The sequence below is a fragment of the Tauraco erythrolophus genome, chromosome 2, assembly GCF_009769465.1.
Source record: "Tauraco erythrolophus isolate bTauEry1 chromosome 2, bTauEry1.pri, whole genome shotgun sequence".
Classification (NCBI taxonomy): Eukaryota; Metazoa; Chordata; class Aves; order Musophagiformes; family Musophagidae; genus Tauraco; species Tauraco erythrolophus.
In genome coordinates this window covers 71626263-71642312 of record NC_141466.1, presented here as the reverse complement: position 1 = coordinate 71642312, position 16050 = coordinate 71626263, and the positions used below count along the sequence as shown (strand labels likewise).

Here is a 16050-nt window from a genome sequence, read left to right as displayed (position 1 = left end):
CTGATTCTTGCGCCTGCTTTATTCTAGGGGTGGTGGATATGTTAATAAGGGTTTGACCACCTGTATGAGGTGATGAGTGGTGTTCCTCAGGGTTCAGTGTTGGGGCCAGTGGTGTTTAACGTCTTTGTCAGTGACATGGACAGTGGGATCAAGTGCACCCTCAGCAAGTTTGCTGATGACATCAACTGTGTGATGTGGCAGACATGCTGGAGGGAAGGGATGCCATCCAGAGGGACCTGGACAGGCTCGAGAGGTGGGCCTGTGAGAACCTCATGAAGTTCAACAAGGCCAAGTGCAAGGTCCTGCATGTGGGCTGGGGCAATCCCAAACACAAGAATGGATTGAGAGCAGCCCTGAGAAGGACTTGGTGCTGTTGGTTGATGAGAAGCTCACCATGAGCTGGCAATGTGTGCTGGCAGCCCAGAAAGCCAACCGTGTCCTGGGCTGCATCCAAAGCAGCGTGGGCATCAGGTCGAGGGAGGGAATTCTGCCCCCCTGCAGTGCTGTGTTCAGCTCTGGGGCCCCCAACATCAGGACACGGAACTGTTGGAGCAGGTCCAGAGAAGGCCATGAAGATGATCCAAGGGCTGGAGTACCTCTGCTATGGAGACAGGCTGAGATAATTGGGGTTGTTCAGCCTGGAGAAGAAAACGCTCCAGGGAGACCTTCCAGCAGTCTTCCAGTATGTAAAGGGGCTACAAGAAAGCTGGAGAGGGGCTTTGGACAAGGGCGTGTAGTGACAGGACAAGGGGCAATGGCTTTGAACTGAAAGAGGGGAGATTGCAATGAGATCTAAGGAAGAAATTTCACTGGGGGAAGAAATTTCCTCACCACCTCTGGGGGTGGTGAGGCACTGGCACAGGTTGCCCAGAGAAGATGTGGCTGCCCCATCCCTGGAGGTGTTCAAGGCCAGGTTGGATGGGGCTTTGGGCAACCTGGTGTAGTGGAAGGTGTCCCTGCCCATGGCAGTGGAGTTGGAACCGGATAATCTTGAAGGTCCCTTCCAACCCAAACCATTCCATGATTCTGATTGTCATTTAAACCCTATTCTATTCTACTAAAACACCTTATAAAGTTAAAGGAAATCAAGAGACAACATTTTTAAACACCACCATTTCAGTAATGTAGAACTTTTAATAAGCAAGTTGTTAAAGTACTGATACAAAACAGCAAGTTTTTAAAGATCTGATCCAGACTTGAAGCACAATCACAGGACACCAGCAAAGCTGCCCCACACCTGAAGAGGAGGAAATAGCATGTGCAAAGCCACTGCTGGTGTGAAATCTTCTGTAAAGTTCAGTGTTCATGGCTAGGGGCTTAACACAGGGCATGGGTTGCTGCTGCTGGCCATAACTAAACCTCACTCCTGTCCCCTGACCCCTTCCAGCTTCCATCATCAAGTCCTTTCCTGGCTGAGGTAAGCAGGGCACAGATTATTCCACTTGCTCCCCTCTTTTTTTCAAGGTGCACTGGATAAGTGATCCACAGGGCACTGCCCTGAAAGCGCTGAGACTTTGAAGTTTTAATACAGTTTCTCATTCCGGTTGCAAGACATTTCTTGCAGCGATGGAATTCTGTGGCACCAGCCGCAGAGATCAGCCCTCAAACAAGCAGCACAGCGCTGAGGAAAAATTACCTGCAGCGACAGACACCCGAAAGCCTCAAGAAAACATCACTCTGGAGATTCACACTGGGCCAGTTGCTCCTCAGGGGGTTCCCAGCAGCAGTGCTGCAGTCCACGGAAAACATTTGTATCTCGAGATCGCTCTCCTGCGGGCAGGGGAGCTCAGGGAGATGAATTCCTGAGGAGAGCCAGGGTGGCTTATGGTGCTGCATCCACGTGTTCCTCAGTGTTGCGGAAGGAGCGGAAGGCTTTGTGCAGGGCGACGCGGCGAAACAGGTCCGAGTGAGCTGCTGCCGTCTCTGCTAGAGATGAGGGAGCGTCCACTGGCAAACAGAAGCAGACGGATCAGCGGGGTGAGGAACACCACATTACCAGCATAAAGCTATTTGCTTCCCGTTCTTCCCTTGTCCCTTGGGAGTCTTTCACTCTCCCTCACTGTACAGTTTTTCTTCTCATAACCCTTCTCTCTCTCTCTCCTAACCCTTCGCATCCTGCAGCCCCCCCCGTGGGATTTGACAGCTGCAGAAAGCACAAATGCCTTAAGAAATACCCACTGCTGAAGGGTCAGGATGGTAACGTGGGAGCCTCAGCCACTTGATTGCTCTCTTAGCTCAGAAGACACTGAAATTTGTGAGCAAAGGCAGAACTTCACCTATAAAGGGACAGCTACTGCAAGGAAAGGAGAGGTGGAACTGTCGGTAAAGTACATGACTACTCCTCCAGCCTACCTGCAAGCCAAGGAGCTCGCAAAAGCAGGCCTGGGACTGTGACTGATGGCAGAGAAAAGATTATTAGCCCTCCCTGCTCTGTTCAGAGCTCCATCTAGCTGCACCTCAGTCCACGTGCTCTGCAACCAGTACTACAAGAGATCTGTGTTCTTGTGCTAGGGATGAGTTACAACTGCTCCAAGACCCAGCACCGATTGCACGCAACCCCTCCTACAATCTTTTCTCCCACAGATATACGACAGCTTGCTCTCTTTCTGGCCCCAAACTCAACTAGAAAGAAATCCCATCTGTCTGCAGAACCACAGGACCATCTGCCCACGCCACACCCTGGGACGGGCCCCTGCATCATCCACTTACTTTTGCAGGAAATTATGACTTCAGTGGGGAGGCTGCAACAGAGATCTCCATAAAGCAGCCTCACATTGAACAGGAAGGGCTTGCTTTTACTCGACACATTGTAATTAAAGACCAGCAAGTTACACAAGGAGTTCCTCTGCAAGGTTCCTTCTATCTGGTCTGAAAAGTGCTCCTAGAGGGATAAAAACAACGTCTGAAACATGATGCTAGGAAGGAAGTCCATCAGTGTAGGGCTGGGAGCTCCCCCAGTGCAGTGCCCCGACCCTCCATACCAGCCTGGCATGCCCATATGCTGTACATCGAACAACTCCCACTTAGGAAAGACTTAAATAAACCAGTGCTCAGTCACACTCTTAAGCCACATCCTCCAGCGGCGTTTTACAGGATCACAGCTATTTTAGCTTAGGGACTTCCAAAGTTTGGCATTAAGTTTTAAATAAGCCACCAGAGAACATGCAAGTACGTGACAATCGATGAAACGTGCACCTGAGATTATAGTCACACGATAATTTGTGAAGTTCTAAAAACCAGAACTGCGAGCGCTCCACAGAGGAAACTGCAGAGATTCCCCCCAGCACTTCAGAGACTCTTAAGGTTTGGTACATCAAGGGGAAAAGGACAGGTGAACAGCATTGCTGTGGCCACTGGTACCTGTAACTGGTCTGCCTGGTACCTCCTCCCCACGTAAGCGTTCAGGTGGTCAGACAGAACAGAGAAGAAGCGCCTGACGTCCGTCTGCAAGTACTTCTTGGCAATCTGCTCCAGGGGGATGAAGGTGGGGACGGAGTGGCGGTGAATCCGCACTGCTGGCTTGGTGAGCAGGTCCACGTAGTAGGAATCCAAGTAGGTGCCCTCGTAAGCCGTGCTGATGCAGAAGCACATGCCTCGCTTGGTCAGCTTCCCACTGATCCCTTGGGTCCGGAGAGAGGGTTTACTCAGCACCACTAGGCAGCTTTGCTGGGGCAACGCGTACCGCAAGAGGGGCTGTGTCCTCTCACTATGCTAGCTCAGGGAGCTCCCTCCGAAGATTAAAGACTTTTAAGAGTTTAGGGACATTAAACACAGCAACTTTTTAATAAGAGACCTCTAATGAATTCAAGCAGCTTAACGGTAGCTTAAATTCCCAATAACTGAGTTATGCTGCCACTTCCAAACATGGCCCTGGCTCTGAGTGGAAGAAGGCACTGCCCCAAATTGAGTGGCAGGAGTGCTCATAGGTGGGCTCAGTCCACTTGCATCAAGGCAGGACTCATGTTCCCACGCTGTCTGGAACAGAGAACGAAGGTGATTCTTGTTGGAAACCAAATAAAAATTAAAATAAAAAGCTCAGGAGCAGATGAAAAGAGGGTGCTAACCTCATGAGCTTGCCTGGAAGACCCAGACCACTGGACATTTAAGTGTCTAATTCCCAAAGATTTCATTCATAAAGTAGTTATACATTTTCCAGAATCTAGACCTTAGTTTAAATTATACAGTTCAGTATATAATAGTTCCTGGAACATCCCAGATGCCTCCTGTGAAAGGCAGGGAATTACAAGGTTACTGTTCTTCCAGCGTTTTCAGACTCTAAAGGCTCCAAGCACAACAGCAGCAGCACTAAGAGGGAAATCACACTTCACATCAGGCTCATTTTCCAAAATTCAGCATCCTAGAATTGCAGCCATTGGCAGAACACACACAAATCTTGAGACATTACCTGTGAGGTAAAAGACCTGCAGCATGGCCTTAACGCTCTTTATCTTCCACTCTAAAACAGCCTGAGCACTGGGCTGCGCTGGATCTGACATGACTCCTTCTTTCCCAAGTTGCTACAAAAGCCAGAAAAGAAGCAAGATCAGAAATTGCTGACGTGAACGTGTCACCTGCAGGGAACATCGTTAGGCTACAGAGAAATAATAACCTGGCTCTGAGAAAAGTGAGATGGTGTTTCAAGCAGAAGAGAGGAGAAACAAAACAGAAGAAGGGAGAAATAAACTCAAGAGAAGAGTTCAGAAGTGGCCACACGACCTCCAAGTAAGTGGAGTCAGCAGTTCTGAGCTACACGGTACTGAAAACGGAGGACATCAGGACTGTACGTCACTTAAAAAGGGAAGATGAAAAAGTAGTAGTTGACTCTGTATCAATAACCTTAGTAAACCCACCCTCTGAGAGCAGGAGCACCCCAGAGCCCTCTGCTAGATCTTGGCAGCAAGCCCATTCTCACCCCCTTCTGCTGCAGATCCACTTTAGCTTGCAGCTCATCCCTCTGTAGTCTCAGCTCCTGCACTCTCGCTTTCAGCCTAGCCAGCTTCTCTTCTTGCTGTTCCATTTCTTCTCGCTTCACAGCTGCCTCATGAGCCTGCGCCTCCAGCATTTCCAGATGAGCAAACACCCCTGTGACGAAAAGCACAACATGGTCCAAATTCCAGGCTGTGACTATTGGCAGTCTGCACTGTGGTACCCGAAACAGAGTGGGTCCAGCATAGATACAGAAAGAAATCACTTACAACAGGTTTTCAAAGGGACAAATAGCTGGTAAAGAGGCTTTGAGGAATTTTAAACAGTGAGGCTGAGTGCCAGAAGACCCTAAACACTGGAGTGCCCCAAACCAGCTAGCTGGGCTCCTGAAAAGCAAAGTAAGTAGCAGTCCTGATCCCAAGAGACCTCCAGCACTCAGATTTATTTCTAACCCAGTACATAGAGTAGCAAAATGACTTTTCTGAAGCCCCCGCATCCTAAATCGGCCACAAGTGACTGAACTGGGCAAGCCAGGAGTTCACTCGTGGCCCCAAACATTTTAGGGTTCACTGCTGCAGAAGGATGTCCAGCGCCCCAGACAGCTCACCGTCCGGTGAATACGCTTTCCCTTCCTCTGTTTTCCCTAGTCGCTCTCCTGCCAGCTGGAACGCAGACGTCAGCCCTCCCCGGCCAAGCTCCATCCTTGGGGAAGCAGTGTTGCAGGAGCAGCGAGAGTTCTTCCTCGGGGCCTTCCTCGGGGGACCGTCCTCGTCCTCTAGCCCCGGGCCAGCGGGCAGCCGCAGGCAGGGAAAAACCCAAAGGCCGATGGCTGAAACGACACGTTACAACCCGCCGTTTTCTACACGCCACCGTTCGCCACCAGCCTCGCAAGGAAACCCCCCGGGAGGGCAGGAACGGAGAGGATTCACCGGCCCCCACCAGCAGGACGAGTCCGGAGAGCCGCCACAGCGGCGGGGAGGGGACGGGGAGGCACCGGGGTCTCCTCGCACGGCCGGGCCGGGCCCGCGCTGAGGGGGACCGGGACGAGGCGGGAGCCGGGCTGCCGCGTCCCCCGCCCCAGCTCGGTTCAGCCAACGGCTCCCGCACTCACCGTCATAGCCGGCGCTCAAACCGCGCGCCTCAGCGCCGCCGGAAGGACGTCCCCTCCGCTGCCGCCACTCCTCCCCGTTTGCCGTACAACAAAATGACGGCGGCACTGCCTCCCTCCCGCCCGCCATGCGCGGCCGCGCCTCCCGGTAGGCTGTGCGGCGCCATACGGCAGCATGGCGGCGCCCGGAGCGGGAGCAGGAGCAGGAGCGGCGGCGCTGGTGCAGTACGTGGTGCTGCGGGGTGACCTGAGGCGGCCGCCGCGGCCGTGGCCGCTGGGCGCGCTGGTGGCGCAGGGCTGCCACGCCGCCCTGGCCGCCGCGCATGCGCACCGCCAGCACCCCGACACGCGCGCCTACTTGGAGGCGGGCGGCGCCATGCGTACCGTCGTGCTAGAGGTGCGCGGGGCCGCCATGTTGGGGCGGGCGCGGCGGGGCCCTGAGGGTGGCGAGGGGTGGTGTCTCCGTGAGGGCGGCGCGGTCCCAGCCGGGCCTGGCGGGGAGCGGTCGGTCGGCCGGCCGTGCCCCGCCTCCTTCGCGCCTGGTCCGCCCTCCCGCCGTCGGGCGCTCCTCCCACCCGCCTCACCCGGGGGCCGCGGCCTACACGCTCCGAGGGTCGCTGGGGCTGCGAGGCCGCCCGGCCCGAAGGCACCGTTACTCCCAACGAGTCCCCGGGCCGCGGCAGCCGCTTGGTGAGGGGGAGTTCGGGGCGGCCCCTGTGTGAACACGGGCGTGAGCAGAGCTGTTCCCTTGGCGTGCTGTCCAGGGAAAAACCTGCGTTTGTGAAGGGTTACAGCCTGTGTGGGCTCACAGCCCCCAGCTCCCACCCCGGGGGCTTGCAGGGGCTGGTGGTGCAGTCAGGGCCCGCGAGAACAAAATGCCTTTTGGGTACGATACAAAGCATGGGGATGGCACCCAGCACCACCTCCCACTCCAGCCCTCACAGCCGACTTTGTCTCTCCTTAGGCTTCAGATGAGGCTGCCCTGACGGCGCTGGCAGAGACCCTGAAGCAGCACAGCATCGACCATGAAGTGTGGACTGAGCAGCCTGAGAACGTGGCTACCTGCCTGGCGCTCAGGCCCTACCCGAAGGACCAAGTGCACCAGCACCTGAAGAAATTTAAATTGTTGAAGTGACTGCGACCAGGCACAGGCAGCTCTACTCCTCCTCCTCCTCCTCCTGGGCCAGAGCTGAGCTCACCCCCGGACAGGCGCTGGGAGGAAAGCTGCTGTGTCTCTGGAGTGTTGTGCTAATGCTCAGTAGCAGATAGTCTTGCACAGCGAAAGCACTTTGGTGGGGAGGATTAAATGTTATTCTGTGCAGAAAATGACTATGTGTTGTATTAACCTGCTGTCCAAGTGCAATGGGCTTGCAGGTCATCCCCTTGAGAATGTCTTTGCTTTTTAGGGGTTGCTTTTCCCTTGAGGAACTCTCGAAGCTTCCACATCTGTCTGTCTGTCCATCCGTCCTTCCTGATGGCTGCTTTCCCCGTGCCTGAGCTCCACATGCAGGGCCTGGCTGTGGGTACGACCGTCCAGCAGCTCTGGTCCTCCCTGTGAATTTGGTGGTGGTTCTGCTGCAGGCATGGCCGTGCTTCCGACACCCCTTCCACCTCCATCCCTTGCTCCGTGGCTGTGGAGCCACGCCAGATTGCTTTTTCCTCCCACACCAGAGAGGCTGACTTATCCATGACTTTATTCTCGCTGAACTGTGGGATGAAGCGCTGCTGGGAGCCACGCGAACAGCAGACGGCAGCATTGGCTGGCGAGCTGGGACTCGCTGCAGACCTTGTCCTGCTGTGTTTGGCCTCACTTACAGTAAAAATGTTTGAAATGAGCCACTTTTAGTTAAAAAAAAGTGCGTTGTCAGCTAGAAGTGTGGGTGCCCCACCTCTCCCCGTCCTGGTCGTGCTGTTAATGCCACTGTCACCCCCTGCCCCCACCGATTTTCCCCTTTCCCAGAGCTGAAGGTGAGCACAGAGCAGCCCTTCGTGCCCTTGAGCTCAGGGCTTGAGGCAGGAGCCAGGCACCGTTTCTCTTGCTTCCAACCCAAGCAGTGTTTCCACCTTGGCGTTAACGCACACTGGGAGCGCCCCTGCCGTGGTGCTGGGGAGCACCAAACCGAAGGCCAAAACCCTGCATCGCCCCTGCTATGGGGGGACTACTCCAGCTAGGATGGGGCAGGATCTGGCACTCCCCAGGCCAAAGGACCGGGTTTAAAATTGCTCCTGAGCTGTTTCCGCAGCTGGCCGAGTCCCCGGGTTTGATAAAAAACCCCTGGTGTCACCGCGGGGAGCAGAGCTGCGGCGCAGGGTCCGCTCCCCTCTTCCCGCTGCCCGCCATCTGTGCCGCGCTCCGGCAGTAAATTCGGTGACTAATAACCACACGCACATTCTTTCTATACATATTTTCTCTACAGCGCTTTGGGATTTAAGATGCTGGTTTTGCCACCGAGCTCTGTGCACTGTCTGACTTCCGGCTCCCCAGCGTGACGAACCGCCGTGACAGAGGGGTTCCCAGTGCCAGGACGAGGTGACCCCCCAGCTGCCCACACCTCCTGCCCCGGCAAATGGCCCCGGCACTGCTCCGGCATCCCCGTCGGCACAGAAACAACGAAACGTTAGCTGGCAACTCCAGTTCTTTTTTTTTTTTTTTTTTCTTGTTTGGTTGATTTTTTTTTTCGTCATCTTTAACTCTTGCAAATGTCAATCAACAAAGCTACACATTTTTCCACACACCAGCGCGATTTTTAGAGAGGGGGAAAAAAAAATCCCCTGTAGCCACGTTCCCCCCCCGCCCCAATAAAAGTCAGCAGTGAATATTAAAAGCAACCCCCAACTAAAAGAGAGAAGAAAACAAATTTATACAGAGCTCAGAGCTATTTACAGTGACAGGCTTGAGGGGAAAAAAATAAGCTATCTCCCAACAGAGAATTCAATTATTATTATTATTATTTTATTATTATTATTTTAAATAGTTTAAGCTACCTCAGCTGTTAAACACAATCAAAGCAGAAAGAACTGACTGCTTAATTTTATTTAATATTTAATCAGAAAATTTTATCTACAATAATTGACAGACCCCTCCCCCCATCCTTCCCCCTAAAAATTATTGCAGATTTTTTCCCCAAACTGTTCTTTTTTGTCTTTTTTTGGTCTTTTTTTTTTCCTCCTCCTGTTGTAATATACACATTGTAGCCTCCCCCTCCCCATTTCGCTCGGAGGCCTGAAACCAGCATAAAACATGGAAAAAATGGTGGGTCAAAATACTCTTCTCTTTTTTTTTTTTTCCTTTTTTCTTTAAAACTGACAAACTCACGATTGCTAGAAAAAGCTGATTGTACGCACAAGCGGGCTGGGGCGGAGGGGAGAGAAGGGGTTTTGTTTTAAGCGTGAATAAAAAAAAAACGGCTTTTCCCGCAGAAGTCCAGTGCCGTCCCCTTCCGTGCCCCGCGCCGAGACGTGATCAGTGACAGATCCAGCTGAAACTGAGATTGCTCTTCCTCCTCCTCCTCCTCCTGCCGCCGCTGCGGTCCTCCAGCTGCCTTCTCCCCCTCCCCGCCTCCCCGAGAAACCTTCCTCCAGATTAAGAAGCCAGCAAAATGATTACAAAAATAAGAATCATCTGTAATTTTGGCTCAAGAAACCCACTGTCCTGCCTCGTCGCTTCGCCGACATCCGATGCTTTTTTTTTTTAAAAAAAAAGGGGGAAAAAAATCAAAGGAGGGAAAAAACAAACGGGGGAAAAAAGAGAGGGGAAAGCGAAAAAAGGGGAAAACGGGGGGAGAAAGGGCAGAAAAAAAAAGGGGGAGAAAATACCCAACCCCCCAATAAAACAAAAAAACCCCTTTTTGCTCCAAACACTATGAGCTGAAGAATGGCTGCGGGTTGAGATATCAAAAATCTCAGAAAAATATATAATATATATATTTATATATCTCTGTACGTCGTCTTCTTTTTTTTTTTCTCTTTTTTTTTTGTTTTAAATTTCACATTCCTCGAAAAGCGATTATTCAGTCAGTAGCTGCTGAAGAAGGCTCTTCTGCTGACCCGGTGGTGGTGGTGGCCCGGCGGCGTTTTTCGGGGTGCCCAATGGAGCCGGCGGGTTGAGGTAGGGGTCTCCTACCAGATTCACTGTACACTGTACGTCGGCAAAGACCTGAACCTGTTGTACCTGCTGGGACACAAAAGATAAGAGGGGATTTAGCGGGGCCGGGGCAGGGGCCGGCGGCGGCGGAGCTGGGTACTACGTGAAGTGGAAACTCACTAGAGACTTCCTCTAGTCTGGAGCCACCCCAGAGAAGAACTCTTCTGTCTTCTTGTCCTATAAAAAGAAAACCGCTGCAACTCATTCGGCTCTGCGAGGTTCATAACGTTGCTCATCCAAAAAAAAAAAAAAGGGAAAAAGTTTGGATTTTTGGGGAAAAAAACCCCAAAACAACAAAAAAAGTGCCCAGCCTGGCATCCCCTGGGTGAAGGGGAGTGATGGCGTGGTGGCTGTGCCAGTGGTTGTGGGGTGGCACTGGTGCTGAGCGAGGTCCGGCGCGGCTGCTTGAGCGAAATTAAGAGGTTTGGTGTGTCTTGGCGGCACTGCCGGCGCATCCCTACGGGCTCTGCGGAACCAAAGGCTGCGCTACGGGAAAGGGGGAGGCGACGCCGTGACGCTGGCGGGTGTCGGATGAGATGGGCATGAACCGGCTCAGCCCGGCAGGAGGCTGGGCACACTTTGGTGGTGCTCGCTGCTGCTCGGAGGGACGGGCAGCATCTGGCAGCACTGCCTGCAGGGAGGGATGCTGCCCCCACAGCCTCTCCCATCCAAATTTCCTCGCTCCACCACGCTTTAATGCGGTGGCACGGGGGCCGTCAGCCGCTCCGGTGATGGCCGAGCCTAGGAAAGAAACCCTCCAGGGTGACAGCGAGCTGGGGCAAGGGGTGTTTAGCACCAACACTCATTTATTTTTCCAGCTCAGTCGCAGTGTCACCGCTCTTGCACACCAGCGAGGAGGCCGAAAACACGGCAGCAGCGTGAGCGTTGATGCGAAGAGGGTTTGTGAGTGGCACTGGGGTCCCCAAGGGCTGCCCAGCGCCCAACGCCAGCGGGACCGTGGTGGCTTCAACCCGACCTTGCCAGCCAGGGCCAGCCCCAGTGGAAACCAGGCGTGTTGAGCCGGGGACGGCCAGGGACGTTCAGCCTTTCCGGGGCGGGGAAGCCCGGCACACTCCTCGGGGTACCTGAGATGTGCTTAGCAGTTTCTTACTGACCTGCGCCCCATCTGCTTCTGTTTTCAAAAGGTCAGTGGAGGAAAGCTGGTTGCAGTAAAGGCCCGCGGGTCTCAGCGCTGGGTCATTTACCTGTTAAAAGCAAGATCCAGGCTCAGCCAGGGCTCCTGGATGCTGGAGGGGCACTTACCGCCCTTCCGAGCAGAATTTGGGGGGTTTGGGGAGGGGATGCTCATGGATGAAGCAGCGCCAGGGGACTGTGCTGCCAGCACCCTCCTGTGCCGTGAGCTCCAGGATTTTGGGGCATCACTGAGGGGATCCCAGTGGGCAGCGGGACCTGTTTCACCTTTCTCCCCACCTCCTGCACCTTTGCCTGGGGCTGCTGCCAGCTCCAGGGGTCCCTCACCCCCAGGAAGCATGAAACGCCAATCGACTGCTCAGCGAGAGGGGTGAAAGCTGCTGGCGCAGCCCGTGCACCACCAGTGGAGGTAGCCAGACCTTTGCCGCTTCCCCCTTTGGACACCAGTACCCCCAGGGCCAGAGAAGTGAATGCTGAACCCCCGGGAGCTGGCTGACCGTGTGGAACTGACCTGCTCCGAGCACATGGAGTTCATCCCGGGCATCTGCAGCGAGTTCATCTGCATCTGTCCGGCCATGGGGTTCATGTTCTGGACGTTGGTGTTTCCTCCCGCCATGGAGACGGTGATGCTCATGTTGTTGTACATGCCCTGCTGAGCAGGCGCCGGCTGGTTCTGCCCCGCTTGGCTGAATACGCTGGGAGAAAGAGAAGACCATCACCTACACGTATGTGGCAGTGGGAGGCACCTCGAGGCCGAGTTCCCAAACCGCAATGGCAGCCTGTGACAGAGAGCCGGTGGAGAGTATGGGAGACCCGCAGGCCCCTGGGGACAGCGGGAGGGACAGGGAGGTGTTGAAGGTGCTGCCTGCAGCAAGGCTTAACCAACATGGAGGCTGGGAGGAAAGGAGGTGGCTGCTGCGAGACATCTGCTCCTTGGAGTCTCATTGGTGTGATGGGGTAAAGCAGGAGAAACGCCAGTGCCAGGAGAGGGATCGTTACAGGGCTTCAGGCTGGATTAAGGGTCAGTCAGATGCAATGCCCTGGTCTACATGACACTGAGTTCACTCCTTCATGTTCCTTCCAGTGTCCTCCTCAACACCCAGCCATCCCCACTTTCCTCCACGCAGGAGGACAGCTCTCCATTGCAAGGCAAGGTGAAGAAGCATCCCACCTCCAACAGAGCTCCCCTCTCATCCCACCCAGCCCAGTAACCTCCTGCTCCTGCTGAGCTACCTGTGCAGAGCCAAGACACAAAGCCAGGTGTCCCCCAGGTGAGCTTTTGGGTTTTTTTCCCCCCTATTTCTGGAGATCCGAAGCTCAAACCTGACTCATGCAAAAAAGGCAAAAAATCTGGTGACTCTTCCCATTGGCTTCCTTACGTCAGGGTTGGACACATCTTGAGAGGGTCACGCAGTGACTCGGGGCTGCTGGTCTTGACTCAGTTTATTGTCATGTTTCCTAATCCCGCTTTCACCAGGTGTAATTAAGCCACTCGTTTAATTATGAGCCAAAGACCTGCTTCGTGTCTTACTCAACACACATGCTCATTCATTGAAACACTGTGAACTTCTGGCTGCCTCCGAGCTGAGGCGAAGACCAGGACACGGTTTGATGTTGACTTCTGGAGGACGTCGTGGTAGGAGAACACGGCCTGAGCTCAGCACGTGTCCTCAGCCACGTGTCACCTATGGGCACCGCCACCCCTGCCGACACCCTACCAGAGGGCCTCCACCTTGCTGCCGTCTATCTGTGTCACCTGTGTGTGTGTCTGAGGTTATCCCCACCATGATCTTACTTGCTGTTCCCCATGGCTCCTTGCTGCCAGGTCTTCATGTCAGGTGACTGGTAGCCCGGTGTTGGCGGAGCCGGCTGTAGCATGGGGCTTTGTGAAGGTGGGAGCTGGGGTGACATCAAGGGGCTGCTGGGACTGAGTGACGGAGCAAAGGTGGGTTCGCTTTGCTGACCCATGCCTGGGGAAGGACAGATGGTGTCAGTGGTGCTGAGGTGTCCGCCAGCAGCCCCGATCCCCTCCTCCTCCCTTGCAACCACTGGAATCAAACCAGAACTATCATCCTTGACTTTTGGTCTCCGGTTTTTGTTTCGAGCAGCAGTATTGCTCAAATGTAAATATTTCAGGGATGGAGTAACAGGGAAACCCCTCCTTCCAGTGGTTTCCATCAGGAGGTGTTCCTCTTTAGCATCACACCTGGCTGGAAAATAGCCAGGGTACTGTGAAGCTGATGCCAAAAGGAGGTTCTTGTGGGGCTACTGCAGCCATACCACGGTTTTCTCTACTCATCAGTGATGTCCACCTTGCTGAGACCCTGCACCAATGCTCCACCATGAAGACCTTCAAGACAGTGCCTGTCTGCATGCAACTCTGTGCTGGCTCACCCATCACATATGAGCTTGGTGCCCACACAAGAAGCGTAAGCTGCCTGCAGCTCATTCCAGACATCTCAGCGAGGGTTTGGCTTTTTTTCAGAAGAGATATATTTAAGGAAGTGCAATTTAGAGAACTGCCTTGCAGTTTGATTTTCAAGGGAAAAGTTAGGGAATTATTTACCCAAACCGTATCTTTCTTTTTTTTTTTTTTTTTAGATTCAACCAGAAACTTCCCTGGGAAGATGGACACCAGAGACCAGACCAGTCCACAGGTTGGGTGAGATGGCCAGGGATGAAGCCCAGGGCAATGAGTGAGCAGGGCTAGGCTGCAGCATCCTCAGGGGCCTCAGCTCTGCCCTCTGCCTCTCCCTCCCCATCGCCATATGCCTTTCCAATGCAACCGACTGCTCGACGTACCTGATCCCGAATACTGAAAGATGTTCTGCTGCATCTGCGGGGTCATCCCAGTGCCAAACTGCCCTCCGACGCCACCCATCATCCCCCTGTTCACCATGCTGCTGCGGTTAGCCAGCGTGGCCTCGGGGTTGGACGCCAACGGCGAGAAGGGGCTGGTGGAGGTGGGAGGGTTTCCTGGGGTCGTACCGTAGTTTGGGGGATAAGGGAACTGCTGGGGGGGTGCTTGGGGCAAGCGAGCGGCTCCGATCTGGACTGGGAGCCCGGTGGAGGGAGGGAGGTTGTTTCCGAAGCTTTGCTGTCTCATCAGGATGGCTCGTTGCTGCATGAGCTGCCGCTGCCGGTGCTGTTGGCTGTAGAGCTCGCGCTGGCGCTGGGCCAGCATCTGGGCATTGAGAGGAGGCTGCGGGGAAGAAGGGGGATACCTGAATTATCACTGTTATCCTCCGGCTCTGGCAAACAGCTCAGAGACCCCTCGTCACTGGCACAAGAGCTGTGAGTGCTCCCCTTCCCCTGCTCAGGGTGCCCGTCCTCGGTTTGCAAGGAAAGCTGGCAAAACCCTGAAACGCTGTAAATTGACCCATTTGTGCCACTGCAGGGCAGAGCAGGTTGGTGATATTAAAAGCTCGGCCTCTGGATGTGCTGAAAGGCAAAGCTCCAGGAGCTGGAGCAATCCCCAAGCCGGGAAAATAGGCTCTCAGTCACCTGGCTGCCACCAACCACCCCTCTCCTCCATGGGACCCACTTTTTGTGCCCTCACTGGAGCCCAGGATCCCTGACTTGGACTCTTTCGGTTGTGAGATGTTAAAAAAAAACCCATCCCATGAGCTTTTCCATCACTGTGGGCTCGTTCCTCATTTGGCCGAGCCAGATGTGTTGGAATTAATCGCCTTAAAAAGCCTGACCAAGCCATCGGTGGCTGAAATTGGAGCTACGATGGGAACCGTTCATAGAATCATAGAACAGTTTGGGTTGCAAGGGACCTCAAAGGTCATCCAGTTCCAACCCCCCTGCCACAGGCAGGGACACCTTCCACTACACCAGGTTGCTCAAAGCCTCATCCAACGTGGCCTTGAACACTTCCAGGGATGGGGCAACCACAGCTTCTCTGGGTGACCTGTGCCAGTGCCTCACCACCCTCATTGTAAAAAATTTCTTCCTTAGATCTCATCGAAATCTCCCCTCTTTCAGTTTAAAGCCATTGCCCTGTGTCCTGTCACTATATACCCTTGTTCAGTCCTTTCCCTGTCACTAACACTCCCCACAACACATTAGGGGTGTCACACCACTTCCCGAAAAGGCAAAGGCTTCTCCAAGATGTGGAATAAAGTCACCAAAACTTGGCTATGCTTTCCAACCTCTCCTTGTACCCAGCAGATGTTTTATCCGCTTTATTAGAAGCCAAACAAGAACTCTAGGGCCTGGGGATTTGCAGGATTGTTAAGAAGATTCACTAGAGGTTCTGGTATTTCAAGGATGGCATCTATTTCCTAAAGATCCTTCTCAACTCAATGTGTCAGCATGTCCTTCCCTAAGCAATAACGAAGTATTTATACCTTAAGCAGGTGGAAGAGCTGGAATGAGGATGAAGTGATAAAAAAACCCCACAGCAGCTCATCTTGCAGCCACCTCTGCACGCAGGAGAATTTCTCTCTCCCGTTAATGATGGAGAGAAGTAAGCCAGGCCGTGCTAAAGAGGAGGGCATGGGGATTAATCCCTCAGTTTTTCCCACCTGGAAGGCCGTGCCGCATCCCCCTTACCTGCGGTGTGATCTGCTGCTGCATCCCTGCCCGCATGTTGATGCCCACCGGGGAGCTGGCTGCAAACTGGTTGAGGATCGCTTGCCGGTTTTGATGGATCAGCTGGAGGAAAGGCAAAAAAAACAAACCCAGGGAGACCTTCAAAACTCTGATGCAAAAG

At 53.8% G+C, this 16050-nt stretch overlaps 3 protein-coding genes across 3 annotated transcripts in view; 1 reads left to right on the top strand and 2 right to left on the bottom strand.

Moving 5' to 3' along the window:
* Window positions 1-1166: 1166 nt before the first annotated feature.
* On the bottom strand, window positions 1167-5674 carry CENPO (centromere protein O). The gene is made up of 6 exons (XM_009988750.2): window positions 5534-5674; window positions 4913-5082; window positions 4406-4517; window positions 3361-3620; window positions 2710-2881; window positions 1167-1947 (listed from the first exon to the last, which is right to left on the bottom strand). Exons 1-6 carry the CDS (start codon window positions 5625-5627, stop codon window positions 1823-1825), a joined length of 933 nt encoding a protein of 310 aa, XP_009987052.2. The 5' UTR covers window positions 5628-5674; the 3' UTR covers window positions 1167-1822.
* Window positions 5675-6209: 535 nt separating this feature from the next.
* PTRHD1 (peptidyl-tRNA hydrolase domain containing 1) lies at window positions 6210-7189 on the top strand. Its single transcript, XM_086624387.1, has 2 exons — window positions 6210-6431; window positions 6999-7189. Exons 1-2 carry the CDS (start codon window positions 6210-6212, stop codon window positions 7167-7169), a joined length of 393 nt encoding a protein of 130 aa, XP_086480513.1. The 3' UTR covers window positions 7170-7189.
* Window positions 7190-10040: 2851 nt separating this feature from the next.
* The window catches only part of NCOA1 (nuclear receptor coactivator 1), a 140069-nt gene continuing 134059 nt past the window's right edge, over window positions 10041-16050 (bottom strand). Inside the window, exons 16-21 of the mRNA XM_086624380.1 lie at window positions 15891-15992; window positions 14133-14532; window positions 13126-13300; window positions 11842-12025; window positions 11294-11383; window positions 10041-10208 (exon numbers count right to left, since the gene is read on the bottom strand). Of these exons, the coding sequence (XP_086480506.1) occupies window positions 10041-10208; window positions 11294-11383; window positions 11842-12025; window positions 13126-13300; window positions 14133-14532; window positions 15891-15992 (1119 nt within the window). The remainder of the gene's footprint in view (window positions 10209-11293; window positions 11384-11841; window positions 12026-13125; window positions 13301-14132; window positions 14533-15890; window positions 15993-16050) is intronic.